The sequence below is a fragment of the Lemur catta genome, chromosome 25 (assembly GCF_020740605.2).
Source record: "Lemur catta isolate mLemCat1 chromosome 25, mLemCat1.pri, whole genome shotgun sequence".
Lineage (NCBI taxonomy): Eukaryota > Metazoa > Chordata > Mammalia > Primates > Lemuridae > Lemur > Lemur catta.
This window is the reverse complement of record NC_059152.1, coordinates 4970517-4986659: the sequence shown is the minus strand read 5'-3', so window position 1 is coordinate 4986659 and position 16143 is coordinate 4970517. Positions and strand designations below refer to the sequence as shown.

Here is a 16143-nt window from a genome sequence, read left to right as displayed (position 1 = left end):
AAAAATGCTCAACCTCTCTAATCATCAGGGAAATGCAAATGAAAACCACAATGAGATATCACTTAACTCCAGTGAGAATGGCTTTTATCAAAAAGTCCCCGAACAATAAATGTTGGTGTGGATGCGGAGAGATAGGAACACTCCTACACTGCTGGTGGGACTGCAAACTAGTGCACCCTCTATGGAAAGTAATATGCAGGCATCTCAAAAAGCTAAAAGTAGAACCACCATTTGATCTAGCAATCCCATTACTGGTCATCTACCCAAAGGAAAAAAAGACATTCTATAAAACATATATCTGCTCTAGAATGTTTATAGCAGCACAATTCACAATTGCAAAGATGTGAAAATAACCCAAGTGCCCATCAATACATGAGTGGATTAAGAAAATGTGGTATATGTATACCACGGAGTTCTAACAAAAAACAATGGTGAACTAGCACCTCTTGTAATTATCCTGGATAGAGCTAGAGCCTGGTTTACTAAGTGAAGTATTACAAGAATGGAAAAACAAGCACCACATGTACTCACCATCAAATTGGTATTAACTGATCAACACTTATGTGCACATATAGTAGTAATGTTCATCAGGTGTTGGGCAGGTGGGGGGGGGAGGAGGGAATGGGTATATTCACACCTAATGGGTGTGGTACACACTGTCTGGGGAATGGACATGCTTGAAGCTCTGACTCAGGTGGGGCAAAGGCAGTATACATAACCTAAACATTCATACCCCCATAATATGCTGAAATAAAAACAAATAAATAAAATCTCTGAATATAAAGTAAATAAATAAAATAAGATAAATAACTCTTTTAATTAAGGCCTTTCTATGAGCCTTGATTTCTTGGAGAAAAAAATTGTCAAAAACTACACACTTTTGTGATATGGACATCAGCAGGCCCTTTCTTGTATACTTCCAGCCTTCTCTTTGTTAGCTAATGTTCACATTGCCTTGTTTGTCTAAACAGGATTATAATGTCTCAGGAGATAGATGGAGAACTTTTCTTCTATATCATGCTGGATCCTTTAATAATTGGCAAATGAAAGCATTGTTTAAAAATGCTTAATTTATTTGTTTTCTGCTTTCTATAGGAGGAGCTCTCTGGAATGAAAAATAGAGTACAAGTAGTTGTGCTTGAAAATGAAAGGCTCCAGCAACAGCTCAAATCTCAAATACAAGAGGAGACAATGAGGGAACAAACACTTCCGGATGCATCTGTAAGCATTTTTTAAAAACCACCAATTTCATTTTAGTTGGAATGCTCCCTCCTTCCCTCTCCTCCAACCTTCTAAACTGATTAGATTTTTTTTCCTTGAAGTCTGGCCAAAGTACTATGCTGGTATTTGCTTGAGGCCTCAAAAATCAAAATTCACTGTGGTGGAATGAATCCTCAAAGGAAATGATGTAGTGATGCCTAATGTTCACTCTGGTTTCCTCTCTGAGCATACCATGCATGCTTTTGCCATATGGAAGGAGCAGATCTGAAAGCGGGAAGTGTGTTATATAGCAAGGACTTTGTTTAATCTAGAAACTGTCTAGAACACTGGCTTAGTTTAGATTCCCATTGGTTTTCTCTAAATTTTCCTTGAGCTCTGAAATCTAACAAGTCTAATTAGCAGCATGGTATTGCAGAAAAAAGGTTGGCCTGAGGGTCCAAGAATCAAAATGTTAGTCTTTCCATTGTCCCTAAGAAGCTGGGTGTTTAGCAAGTAATTTCACAGGGCTTTGTATGGCTTAATCCTATGTGTCCTCTATTTCTTCATTGGTAATTTCAAAGATTAACCTGTATCAGGAGTTGACCATGCAAATTCCTGGGCTCTATTCCGTGAGAGTCTGATTTAGTTAGTCTTGTTGGGTCCTAGGAATATGACATTTTATCAAGTTGCCTAAGTGATCCTAATTATCAGTGGCTCACAGTTTGAAGAACAGTGGTTCAGATGATCTCTATAATTCTGTGACACAAAATCATTGTGGTGATATTTAAATTGTATCCAAACTTACTATCTTCTTATGACTTCTCAGAGTACTTTTGTCTTAAAAATTTTTCATTCTTTTGCTGTAAGAGATAGCTAATCACAGTTTGTTCTGCTTTTTGAGACTAATTTAAATTTCCATGGGGAAGTTTTAAAATTTGCCTGTTCCAGTTTTACTTTGAAATTTACTGTGGTGGTTTTGATGTAGTTGTTATAAGTAAATCAGTTATTGAGAAAAAGTATGAAAGTCTTGATGTTGTACTTAGGAATTCTCAAATCTTTGTTTTTGAAGTCTTTTTTTTTAATTTGGCTTGGTATTTTATTTGTAATCCTTGAGTTATACGTGTTAGAATTTGCTATTGAGAAGTATCTGGTTGTGTTAACTCTGAAAAAGAAAATGGGCTGAATAGCTCTTTAGTTTATGGTTCTGTAATTACATTTAAGATTGTAATCAGTTATTTTCCCCTCACAAGATAAGTTTTTTCTGAAGATTTATATAATTGTGTATATTAGTGGTTAAAAATCTATCTTCATTGCTCATTATTTTAATGTCAGTTTGAAGAAGATATTACCATATAGAAAGTACTTAGAAGTACCTCATTTATAAGATAAATATGTTCTTTTGCTTTTCTTCCAAATGTGTAGTAACTTAGCAAGCTGTGAATCAATTATTCATAGTCTTCAATATTTATACGATGGCAAAGAAGTGGAAGAAGGGGAAGTGAAGTGAGAAAGGAAATTAGGCAGACAAGTAAATCAGAGGGCAAGAGAAATGAGTAATGCAAAAGAGGAAGGAAATGATGGTAAAAGCACACGTCTTGCAGTATGAGCAAAAAAATTTGCTAAAGAAAACTGCAGTCCTAGTAGAAAGGACAAGGTTATAGAGAGGTTTTTTTTTTTTTTTTTAAACATTCACATGAGCTAAAATGTGATGCAAATATTGAAATTATTATTGTGGATGTGTCAGGTGACCTTGACAGCTATTTTAATGTTGGTCTTCCATTATTTGTTGTTATAGAATAGTTACCCCCACTTTTTAACCTGTGTAGGTGAATTAAGGCATTTCTGCAATGCACGAATGGTACTACTGTACTAGGAGTTTTCATGTGAATAAAATTTTTTAGAATATCTTAAATATAAACAGATCAATACATAGTATCTTCTTTTTTGGGAAGGGGGCTTTTTTAATGAGTCAATTAAAATGGTGGTGCTAGATCTTGTCAAAACTATTTGCTGATTTGAATATAGATTTTTCAGTGCTTCATAATGCCTTCTTTTAAAAAAATAGTTGAAACCATTAAATGGTAATAACTAACATTTATTGATGACTATACAGTTATACAGTGCCAGGCACTGCATCAAGCACTTCATTTCTATCATATTATTTCAGTTTTACAATACAAGGCGGGTGTTGTTATCTCTGTTGTTGGAGAAATAAATTAAGGTACACAGCAGTTACGTAACCTAAATAACTGGTCTATTATCCCAGAGCTAGAAAATGGCAAAGCAATGACTCAAACCCAAGATTGTTTAGCTCCCCAAATCCATCCACCTAACTTTAAATTATACTGCCTTTCTGCATAAGTTAGGAAGAGCTTGTCAATATTGAACTAAGCCATCTTTGTTTGCAGGGGATAGAAGTTTTCCCCAGCAGAAAAGAGAAGAACCTCCTTTTCGTCGTCTGTCAGTTTTAGCCCTGGACTTGGATGGTAGCCTGCATGCAAGACTTCCAGCTTTTGGCCTAGTTTATAACCTATAAGTTGAAGAAGCAAGCAGATGATTTTTTAAGAACTAAAACCGTTCAAAGTATATTTCACTTCTGTCTTCATTTTTCATCACTTTTCCTTCTTTTAAAATTTCTCTTCATGGAAAGCTTTTCTCTAGAGTTCAAAAAATTATGATGGTATTAAAACACTATTAGAAATTTTGACCTATGTACTCATTTCAGAGATCTAGGAGTTTTTTCAAGAAGAGAGCCATGTCTTTCCCTGTTTGTTCTCATCCCCTCTATCAACCTTCCCTTCATTGAAGAAAGCAAAGGTTTTGAATGATCTTTAGGGTTTTTTTGAAATCTTGGTTAAATACCATTTAAGTTGGGTTTGTTTGTTTGTTTGAGACAGAGTCTCACTCTGTCACCCAAGCTAGAGTACAGTGGTGTTGTCATAGCTCACTGCAGCCTCAAATTCCTGGGCTCAAGCAATCCTCTTATCTCTCAGCCTCTTGAGTAGCTGGAACTACAGGAATGTGCCAGGACCCTCAGCTAATTTTCTTCTATTTTAAGTAGAGATGGGGTCTCACTCTTGCTTATGCTGGTCTTGAACTCCTAGGCTCAAGCACTCAGCTTCCCAGAGTGTTAGGATTACAGGCGTCAGCCACCGTGCCTGGCCACCATTTAAGTTTTTTAAAGCTATCTGAAAAAGCAAAATATCCACTAAACTAGCACTTCTTTCCAAAGAATGATACATCTTACATCAGAGATCTGTGGTCTGAATGCTTTCTCTAAATTCTCCATAGGAAATTAGTACCACTCTGCTTCATTGATCTCAAAAGTAACTTCAAATGCAGTCAGATATGGGGAGACTTGGCCCTACCTAGAGAATCAAGTACAAGCTCATTAGCGTGGCATGCTATACTTTCAAGTCTCGTATTTGATTCTCAACCCAATTCTGACATTAGCTACCCAGAATTAGAAAATCTCTGACATGCATTGCCTTGTACTTTCAGCTCTAGTAATGTTGAATTGCCTAAGATCCTGCTGCAGGCACCATGCTATTAATGTTTCACACTTCTGTGACTTTTCTCGTGAGGTTCCCTCTTCTTAGAATGCCTTTCCCGTAACCCTTATGGATCCTTCAAGATATCACACAGGTATCAAAACTTCTCCAGATAACCTTCCTTGAATTTCTGGTTGCTCTTAGTATCCCTCCTCTATTCTGGCATAGTCTCCCATGCACTCCTCTGGCCTAGCACTTACCTTATTAAATTGAAATTATTTGCCTGAATGTGTTTCTCCCTCATTAGACTGTAAATTCCTTGGAACTATGGTTGATTCTGCTATTTTTGTCCTCCAAGCTTTCAGCACAGCATCTGAACATAGTAGGTGCTACACAAATGCTTGCACTAAACTGGACTTCCAGAAGGATATGGGATAGCATCTCAGAATACTACTTTGAATTGATATATGATATGACACTGTGATGTAGTTCTATGTTTGGAGACCTGTCCTCCCTTTTGAGTACTACCATACCCTTTGGCCCTTTGCAAGAGCTCAATAATTATTTGTTAAATTAAATTAATATAAGTATTACCCAGATCTTTGGGCTGCTTATTACCTTGACTGTTGAGAGGGAGAACAGAGATCATGAAATGACAATTGGGTACACGGAATTCAACCCACAGACATGTTTGATTTGTTTGACAACTTTGGAGCCAATATGTAACAATATTTCAAATGAAGAACAAGATATCTGTCTTATCGTTTTTTAAAAAATCAAAAGATTTTTTAGTAATATGAATTTTTATTCGCACATGTCAGTGATTGACTAGAACTGAGTAGAGGCTGCTTCCTTTGGATGGGACACATTTCTATGGTTTGTCATGGTCCCTACCATTCCTTTTTGAATCCCTGACATGCAGGTTGCATGTCAGCTCTATTTACCACCACATATGTACTGCTTTTCTTGTTGAAGATAAATATTTTTCTGGAAAAAACAGAAGATCATAATGGTATAGAGCATTAAAGAAAAGAAAAACTGTTCCTTTTTCTCTAATCATAACACTTCTCACACCAAATGTTTGGGATTTTTTCCCCCACACCAAGCCACTCTCCATTTCTCTGTGGATGCCAACTGGGTATCCAATGATCCAACTCAATTCTGACACTAGCTACGCAGACTTAGTCTCAGACCCACGGGTTAAGGGCTCAGTCCCACAAGACTGCCCACACTTCAGATCTCAATCACAAGTTCTGGGTCTCCAGGTGACCCACAATTCTATCTGACTTGGCTACAAATTGGGGGTTCCCACAACCCCTTTCTCATATTTGATAATTTGTTAAAATGGCTCACAAAATTCAGGGAAACACTTTACTTGGTATTACCAGTTTATTATAAAGGATATTATACAAGATACAGATGAACAGCCAAATAAATGAAGAGGTACATAGGGCAAGGTCCAGGATGGTCCCAAGTACAGGAGCTTCTGTTTGTGGAGTTGGGGTGTATGGGGATGCATTCAGCAACCCAGGAATTCTCTGGACTCCATCAGAAAGGACTTTTGTGGAGGCTCCATTACATAGGCATGATTGATTAAATCATTGGCAATTGGTGATTGTCAATCTCTAGTCCTTCTCTCCTCCCTGCAGGTTGGGGAGTGGGGCTAAAAGTTCCAGTCCTGTAGTCATGCCTTCATCTTTCTGGTGACCAGCTCCCATCCAGAAGTTGTCTAGGGACCCCTGCCACCAGTCATCTCATTAGCATAAAAAAGATACTCTTATCACTGTGGAGATTCGAAGGGTCTTAGAAGCTCTTATGCCAGGAACCAGGGACTAAGACCAAATATAACAAAAGATGCTCCTACAACCCCTGCCCCTCAGGAAATTACAAGAGTTATGGGAGCTCTGTGGCAGGAACTGAGGCAGAGATCAAACATATGTTTCTTATTATTTCATAGGCATGGATTCTGAAGCCAGATTGCCAGGGTTCAAATCCTAGTTCTGCCACTTACGAGCTGCTTCCTACCTCTGTGATCCTTAGCTAGTTACTCTGTGTGACTCAGTTTCCTCATGTATAAAATGGAGGTAACAATGGAACCTAACTCATAGAATTGTTGTAAGGATTAAATGAGTTAATATATGCAAAACACAAATAAAACCATGTCTGGCACATAGAAAGTACTATATGTGTTAATAGTTATTATTATTATTAGCCATGCCTCTATGAAATGTAGAAAATGAAAGACAAACTAAGGGACGGCTATGTTATTTCAACAGTCTATCTCTTTAGAGGAGTAAGGGATAATGCCATTAATACATTGATATCCAGCCCTCTTTGCTCATATTAAATTATTGCCTGTACTTGTAGGAATTTGATTTTGTAGTACCAGTTGTAGAATATGACTCTAATAGTCTGAAAATGTAAAATGATTCTTGACTTATAGTTTGGAAGCATATGTTTTTTTTTCCGATCATGGGTAAGAATCAGTATTTTATTTGTAAAGCATGCATGTTTATTTAAAGTTGAATATCAATTGCAATTACTGGCACATTTTGTTTTAGGGAAACATGCAGAATTCTTGGATTATAACAGCTGAAGATTCTGAAGTGGATGAAGCTGCCAAGAAACCATTTTCCCACGGCAATGCAGACATTGGCAAAGATGCATCTGCTGGTGAAGTTGAAAAATGGAAGCTAGAACTGGTGAGTATCTGGGTACTTTTGTGCATCTTTTTTTTCTTTTCTGTACTTTTTAAAAATTCTGGTAAAATGTACATAACATAAAATTTGCCATTTTAACCATTTTTAAGTGTAAAATTAAGTATATTCACAATGTCATACAATCATCAACACTATCCATTTTCAGAACTTTTTCATCATCCCAGACAAAAACTCTGTTCCTATTAAACAATAACTTCCTATTCTCCTTTCTCCTCACCCCCTGGAAACCTCTATTCTGCTTTTTGTCTCTAGGAATTTGCCTATTCTAGGTACCTCAGATAAGTGGAATTAAACAGTATTTGGTTTCTGTATCTGGCTTATTTCACTTAGCGTAATGTTTTCAAGGTTCATCCAAGTCATAGCATGTAACCAAATTTCATTTCTTTTTAAGGCTGAAAATAATATTGTATGTATGCACCATACTTTGTTTATCCATTCATCTGTTGATGGATATGTGCGATGTGTTCACCTTTTGGCAATTATACTGTGAACATTGGTGTACAAGTATTTGTTTGAGTCTGTACTTTCAATTCTTTTGAGTATATACCCAGAAATGGAGTTGTTGGGTCATATGATAATTTTTCATTCTTTTTTCTTTCTGCTCCTCAGGCTTGATAATTTCAATTGTCCTTCCTCCAAGTTCACTGATTCTTTGTTCTGCCTGCTCAAATCTGCTCAAATGTGCTCTTGAGCCCCTCTAGTAAATTTTTTATTTCTGTTATTGTACTTTTCTGGTTCAGAATTTCTCTTTGGTCCCCTTTATAATTTGTTTTCCTGATTTCTTTTAGTTCTTTGCCTACGTTTTTCTCTTAGCTCTTCAAGAGTATTTAAGACTGTGTTTGTTTTGTTTTGCTTTTCAATTTATTTTATTCTATTTTTCATTTTTTGAGAAAGGGTCTCACTCTCTTGCCTGGGCTAGAGAGCAGAGGTGTCATCATATCTCACTGCAACCTCAAACTCCTGGGCTTGAGGGATCCTCCTGCCTTAGCCTCTCAAGTTGCTGGGACAACAGGTGCGCACTACCATGCCCAGCTAAGTTTTTTCCTATTTTTTGTAGAGACAGGGGTCTCGCCATGTTGCTCATGTTGGTATCGAGCTCCTGGCCTCAAGCAATCCTCCTGCTAGGCCTTCCAGAGTCTAAGGTTACAGGCGTGAGCCACTTCACCTGGCCAAGACAGTTGATTTAAAGTCTTTGCCTAGGAGAGGGCGAAATGCTTTATTCAGGAATGGATTTTAGAGTTTCTGGGTGCTGAAGAAATAGGGCCCTTTTGCCTGCAGGCCCAGGTAATTGACACCATGGAACCTCGCCAGACCCAGGACCTACCACTGAATAAATCCAGTCCAAAGTGCGGCAACTCACCGGTTTCTTAGGTCACAGCAGCCGCTGGGGTCTCCGCTGTCTTGTGAGGAGGGTGAAGTGCCCCCGCCTGCTCCCGCTTCTGAGGGTAGGCGGAGAAGTTACTGGGTACAACTTCGTGGATCCTGCTGCCACCGACCTAGCTTTTTGGGCTTTCAGGAGTTTGCCACGAGGCCCCAGGAGCGCCTCCTCCGGCATCCTCTGAATTAATAGCATCTGCCAGCAAATTTAAAATGGACAACTTTTCACTTAAAGCTGGCACTAGCAAATTGCAACAGACAGTACCAGCTGATGCATCTTCTGATTCCAAGTGTCCTATATGCCTGGGTGGATTTGATAATGTGTCTTACTTAGAACGGTGCTTACATAAGTTGTTTTCACTGTGTATAGGAATGATCAAAAAAACAAAGCTGAATTTCCACTATGTAAACAGCCTTTTGATTCTATGATATGTGAGGGCAGCAGATGACTTCAAGGAGTATGTCCTAAGGCTTCCATATAACGCTTCTTTTGCCACCCAAGATGTTCCACAATTTTGCTACCCTACAACTATGACAAGGGAATGGAATGCTTCTCTTTGTTCACCTAGTAGGACTATGAATGGAAGAACAACTCTTCCACCAGATTGTGGAGAATTGTTTGAAGGGTTAGGCATTTCAATACGACCTAGAAATGTTGAAAATCCTCAGCTTATGAGACAAATTGCAATAAGGAGGCCAACTACTGCAGATGAAAGAGCTTTGCAGAAAATTCAACAACAAGATATTATCAATTTTAGATGAATTCTCTATCGTGCTGGGGCTCGAGTTAGTAATATTAAAGATGGTGGCCATTATGTGAATATTTCAGCTGAATTTTTCCATAGAAGTCCAGCTTAGCTTCACAGATTAGTTCTCTGGTTAAAATGTGAATTTACAGTTCTTTTTGGAGTTTGTGGATCTTTAGTGAATATCATCCAGCACATCATCATGAGTAATGTTACTCATTATGATTTCAAGAGTCAGGCATTTGTGTCTGATTTAAGTCTATTTTTATTTAATCAAACTGAGCATTTTATACATGAATTTATCAGTTTTTCTGGATCTCCATTTAACCTGGCAGCCTTTGGCCAGCATGCTGATAATGATTGCCCTGCCCTTTCATATGGAGAAGGCAGGCATCTGATTCTTCAGCCATAACAATATCTCTGGATGAGGTTGAGACCCAAGAGCTGGATATTAATGTAGCCACTGTTAGCCAGGCACCATGGAATGTTGAAACTCCAGGACCATCTTACTCAAGCTCAGAGCAGGTACACGTTGCTATGTTTTCCTTTGTAAATACTTCCAACAGTTCATATGAAGAACTTGTCACAGAGGGAGCCATCCATGTTTCAGATACAAAGAGTACAAACCGATAAGGGCTTAAATAAAGACAGTGATTCTTCTTCAGAAAACTGTGTCACTGTTTGGTTTGTTAAACCACTAGCTGAGAGGACCCCAGAACTTGTTGAACTGTCCTCTGATTCTGAGGAGTTAGGCACTTATGAGAAAATGGAGATAGTAAAGACACAAGAACAAGACCAATCTTACAGTTCTGGTGATAGCGATGTTAGTAGATGTTCATCTCCTTGCTCTGTCCTTGGAAAGGGTGAGCAAATAAATAAAGAAGAAACACAAAAAGAAGCACGAGAAACATGATGGAAATAATACTGCACTTTCCCCAGTTGTAATTACCATTGATAGTGATAGTGATAAGGATTGTAAAGTAAGAGAAGATGCAGAATAAGACAATAATGAGCCTCCAGACCCTCTGTAAAATGAGTTTTTGGCCCCTTCCTTGGAACCACTTGAAACTAAAGATGTAGTTACAACAGAAGATGAATTTGGTGTCCTGGACTAGGAGTGTGATATTACCACACTTACTAGCAACTTGAATAATGCCAACAAAACTGTAGATAATATTCCACCCCAAGCAGCTTCAGTTGAACAGTCTTGATGTAGGAGAAGAGAGCACCTTTGCCTCTGATTTGGCGAACCAGCCCAGTAATGTATCTGTTTAAACGGAGCCACCAAGGCAGTTGCTATCACCATGGACACCACTAATGTCAGTGTCTCTTGGTAGAGACTGTGACATGTCTTAAAACTACCAAAGCATCTCACTGAGAATTCTGATGGTATAAAAGCAAACAAACAAAAAAAGGAGCAAGGTCATGTACTATAGTCTATTTAAATATCAGTTTTGGTGAAAACACTTTTCCCTTTAAGATTCTTTAAGCGAATTTTTGTGTGTTAATTTGTAAAAATCTTTATTTTTTTCAAAAAGCATAAGTCCTACCCTCAAAGATATGTACTTTTAAGTGAAGAAAATGATATTGCTAGCAGTTTATTTAAAACTTGGAATCCTTTTTAAATTAAAAAAATAAATTTTAGAATTTATTTCATAAACCCATATGGTATTGACATATTTTTAAGGTAATTAATGAGTATTTTTTTAATTTTTTAGGGGGAGAATTTTTTAAGAGTTATTTTGGGAATATGTTATAAGCTAGGAGAATCCCTTTGGACAGTCTCTATTTTTCTCCTTAAAAATTTGTATGACTCAAAACCATTTCTTCAGGTTAATCTGCACAGTTTATCTTGACTTCTGCCAAAAGAAAAATTTAATATTTCCTTTATATACTCGTTTATACAGATGACCAGTAAAACAATGTTTTTACCTAATAAGTCTGATGTCTGTGGTTTCTCAAGGATAGTTTCTCTCAACTTGTCCTGTTCCTTTGAGTGGCCATGATTTCCATTCCTTGTATTCTATGTGATTTTTTGTTGTTGAAAATTGAGCATTTCACTATTATACTATGGTGATCAGATACCTGGAAATCAGATACCTGTTCTTTCCCAGGATTTGCTGTCTTTTGTTGTTGTTGTTGAAGGCTACAGTAGTCCTTTTGGTTTTGAGAATTTTCCAAATTATTTTTGCAGACTATTCCATGTCATGTGTGATTACTGAAGTTTCTGTTTTATTAGCTCATGTTCAGCTAATGTTCAACAGAGATTTCCTTGAATGCCAGGAGCTGAAACAAAGAAACAAACACCCCCTTCCCCCCAACAGAGAGAGAGAGAGAGAGAGGAAACAAGAGAGAGAAGGAACAACCACCTCTCCCAGTCTGCAGATGGGCTCTGTGCTGGAGCATTCTTTCACCATTTGGCTAGGCTTGCTGTGAACCTAGGGATCAGCCGTATGTGAAAGCTTAAGGTCTTCTCAGGAATTTTCTGAGCATGAATCCTCCCTAGGCATGCTTGTGTCTTTCTAAATTCCACTATATACACAGCTGCTTTGGAATGTCCTAATTTCCTCAAGAGTTTAAAATATTCTATTTTAAGACCAAATGATACTTTTAAATCCTTTGATCTGTATAACAGCCCTTTTTTCTTTTCTTGCTAACTGGAAGTCTTCTTTGCATTAAATTTGACATGTCAGAGTTGATCAACAGTGATGAAAGCGTAAGAATAACACTGTAAGGAGTGTTCCAGGGGAAGATAGAATGAATCATACTTCAGGTTCTCATTATCATCCACAGATGTTATTGTTACAGTTTTCTAAAGGTTTTTTCTGCCCCCAGTTTCCCTCCCCTTTCTCAGTCCCTAATCCCAACTTTATTTAGGAAAGAGTACCTTTCTTTTAAAAAATTTTTTAAAGACTAAATGAATTGTATCTCTTTTTCTCTGTCTGAATAATTTATGGAGTTACTTAACACCCACAAGATAAAGACCAGTTTCCCAAACCATCCACAATTCATCTCACACTACCTTTTCCAGACTTATTTCTCACTCTTCTCCTGTCACTCTTACAAATATTACCTGTAGGCACACAAACCACTCACTAGTTGCTACTTCATAAACTTGTTACCCACTTTCTTTTTTCTTTGCAGAGCTAGCTTTGGTTTATGTAATCTTCCCTACCTAAAACGTTTCCTTCTTATCCTCTACCTATTGAAATATTTCCAGTCTGCAAGGCTTACTTCAAATGCCCTCTTTCATTCTACTTTCCCTGACTGCGTGTTTCCTCTCTTCCTTTTCCTGCATCATAATTCCTTTTTCTTTTATGTCTTCCCTAATATTGTATTTATAATGGTTATAGATTCATCCTTTTTCCCTGTTTATGTCAAAGGTCCATCTCTGCATTTGTGTGCTCTACATCCCAAATGTTTGTTACTTTTTCCAAGGGTTTCTATCTGGCACTTATCTCTTCTTTCTCTTGTATCTTTTCTTCCTCTTGGCTGGCTTATTCTTAACAGAATATATTCTTTAAAAGCTCCTATCTTAAAGCGAATAAACACAAAATATATTCTTTTAACTGTATATTCTCTTCCAACTGTCACCCTACATCTTTGCTCTTCTTTACACCAAACAGTTGTCTATGTTCTTGTCTCCATTTCTCTCCCATTATTGCTTTAATATGCTTCATTTGAGCCTCAACCCCCTATAGTTCACTCAAACTGATCATTTTAAGGTCATTAATGACCTCCACATATCAGTCTTCATCTTCCTAAAGCTTGCAGCAACTTTCTACAACATGTACATTAGTTGATCATACCTTCCTCCTTTACATTTTCTAATGACACAATGTAACATGCATTCAGTAAAGTGGAAATCTGGAAAGCCATCAAGTCCAAAACAATGAATTCCTGCTGGACAAAACTTTGTCCATGACTGGACATGACTTCATAGGATTTACAACTGGGTCAATCAAAGAAATCATGAAAGAGATCATGGATATGGCAAAAAAAGGGTGAGGGGGGTGGTGAAGGGTTTCAAGATATAGATCTTGGAGAAATTCAAGAGCTAATAGACACTACACCAAAGGAATTAGCAGAAGATGACTTGATGGAGGCGAGTGCTTCTAAACTAATGCCAGGCAATGAGGAAGAAGACATAGAAGAAGCAATGCCAGAAAACAAACGGACATTAGACAATCTGGCAGAAGGGTTCCAAGTATTCAAGACTGCTTTGACTTGTGTTACAACATAGACCCTTCTGTGATATGGGTACGGAAACTAAAGCAAGTGGTGGAAGAAGGATTGGTACCATATATTAATAGAAACATTCTAGGAGAAATGAAAAGGCAAAAAAAGACAGCAATTACGACGTGTTTCCATAAAGTTACACTGGGTATGCCTGCCTCCCCTTCCACCTCCAGCACTTCTTCTGCCTCCACCACTCCTGAGACAGCAAGACCAAGCCCTCTTCTTCCCCTTTCTCCTCAGCCTCCTCAACGTGAAGACAGCAAAGATGAAGACCTTTATGATAATCCACTTTCACTTAATAAATAGTAAATATATTTTCTGTTTCTTATGGTTTTCTTAACATTTTCTTTTCTCTAGCTTACTTTATTATAAAAAATATAGTATATAATGCACATAACATACAAAATATGTGTTAATCAACTGTTTAATGTTATCAGTAAGGCTTCCAGTCAACAGTAGGCAATTAGTCATTAAGTTTTGGGGGTGTCAAAGGTTATACATGGATTTTCAACTGTGTGGGGGTAAGTACCCTGAACCCCTGTGTTATAAAAGTGTCAATTATAATTGAAATTATTCATCTCTCTCTCTATTCCTTTCTGGAATATTGTGTAAGTTCCAAGGTTCAAGGCACCTTCATCTTAGATATTCAATAAATATTTGTTGAATGGGAGGGAGGAGGATGAGGGCCAAAAAAAAAAAAATTGTTGAATGAAAGAATAGATACCAGCGAAGACTTTAGTTTATCAGTTTGGTCTATCATCATATGATTCAAAACTTCACTTTTTATCATTCATCCAACACATATTAATCGTATGTCAAATATGTAGCAGCCATAATGGGGGATTTTAATAAGATGTGATCTTTGTCCTTGTGGACCTTATAGATTATAATTGTTTTTTCCCAGAATCACCCGTTTAGGGGTAAGAACCAATGTATACAATTTTGAAAGAAAAAAAATTGTTAGTTATCACCATTTTATGACTCAGTAGTTTTTTGCAGGCATTCATCCAGTAAAAATAGAAAATTTGGGGTAGACTAGGGAAAATGTTTCCTGAGAAGACACATTGTTTTTTTCTCTTGGGTAAACGGAAAATAATAAGTTTAATATTAACAATTAAAATTAGCTTATAAAGCACAAAACATGGACAAAATGTACTTTTTTTTTTTCTTTTCTATAGGAGAGGTTAAAACTTACCTATGAAGAAAAGAGTGAAATCCTGGAATCTCAGTTAAAGTTTTTGAGGTAAAGAGAGCTCATCCATTTGTAGTCATACCAAATCCATAGTAATCTTGAAATATATTTGAATGTTTGCTGAACTGCCAGTTTTAATCAATATCAGAATTACTTGATGACATTTTATATGCAACATAAAAAATTTCCTCAGGTTATTAAAGATTAAAGGAGCATAAGATTTTGAATCCTTTTCCAAATCCCATTTCTATGAGCTAATTTATAAATTTTATCTCTTCAACACTTGTGACATGTTTGTGTTTTCTCATAGAAATAAGAATCACTAGCTGCTCTTATAGAAAATTATGTTTCTAAAGTAAAATAAATCGTGAAAATAAAGCAGTCCAGTTTTCAAATTACAAGCAAGGTTTTTTCTCTATAAATGTTCTTCACCTAATTTTAAAATTGCAACAATGATAGAATACTTTGAGTATTTGTATGCCTGATGAATTAGAGTTTATATGATGAGTGTTCATGTACTTTTTATAAAATCTATACATTGTAGATTCCAATAAAACTTATATATTATGGATTAACCATTAGTGATTTATGTATAATGAGTAGAAAATGACATGAGGAATTAATAAACTTTTTTGTTAAAGGTTATTTTAATAGTGGCAATAAAGTATTTTCAAATCAAATAAACTTGAAAATACTTTTATAATTTTATTTTAATAAGTCCAATTTGAAATAAGTGTTAAAATCTTGCAGGCCACATGTCATTTAGAGATATAACTAGAGTAATACTAAGAACCAGAACTCATGGCTTTCACTACATATGTTGTTGTTCATTTATTTTAAAAATACTTTTTATGCTTTTCTGATAGATTACCCTGACTAGTTTTAGAATTTCTTAGAGCTGTACTTTTTCACAAAGAAATTTAACATTTTTAAATGGTCTTGCTTTCTTCCTTTTTATCTTACTTCATTTCTATTGTGATTTGATTCTTTAGTTTTTGAAGTAATGTATTTCTAGGTCATTATACTTATCGGAATGTGACTTATTTTGTCTCATTCATAAGTTAAATATGCCATCTTAAATTATATTAAAATTACAACTTGCAATGAACTCTAAGCTTTGTTCCCTGCATCCTTCTGTTTCTTCATTTTCTTTTAGCATAATTTAGGATTATTTAAAG

General features: G+C 36.5%; 1 protein-coding gene and 1 pseudogene across 4 annotated transcripts in view; both read left to right on the top strand.

Annotated features, from left to right (window-relative positions):
- The window catches only part of SDCCAG8 (SHH signaling and ciliogenesis regulator SDCCAG8), a 203529-nt gene that overhangs the window by 15268 nt on the left and 172118 nt on the right, over positions 1 to 16143 (top strand). For all 4 annotated transcript variants that reach the window (XM_045537208.1, XM_045537211.1, XM_045537210.1 and 1 more), the window contains exons 5-7: positions 1096 to 1221; positions 7253 to 7393; positions 14952 to 15016. In XM_045537208.1, coding sequence (XP_045393164.1) covers positions 1096 to 1221; positions 7253 to 7393; positions 14952 to 15016 — 332 coding nt within the window. The remainder of the gene's footprint in view (positions 1 to 1095; positions 1222 to 7252; positions 7394 to 14951; positions 15017 to 16143) is intronic.
- On the top strand, positions 8623 to 10467 carry LOC123627407 (annotated as a pseudogene).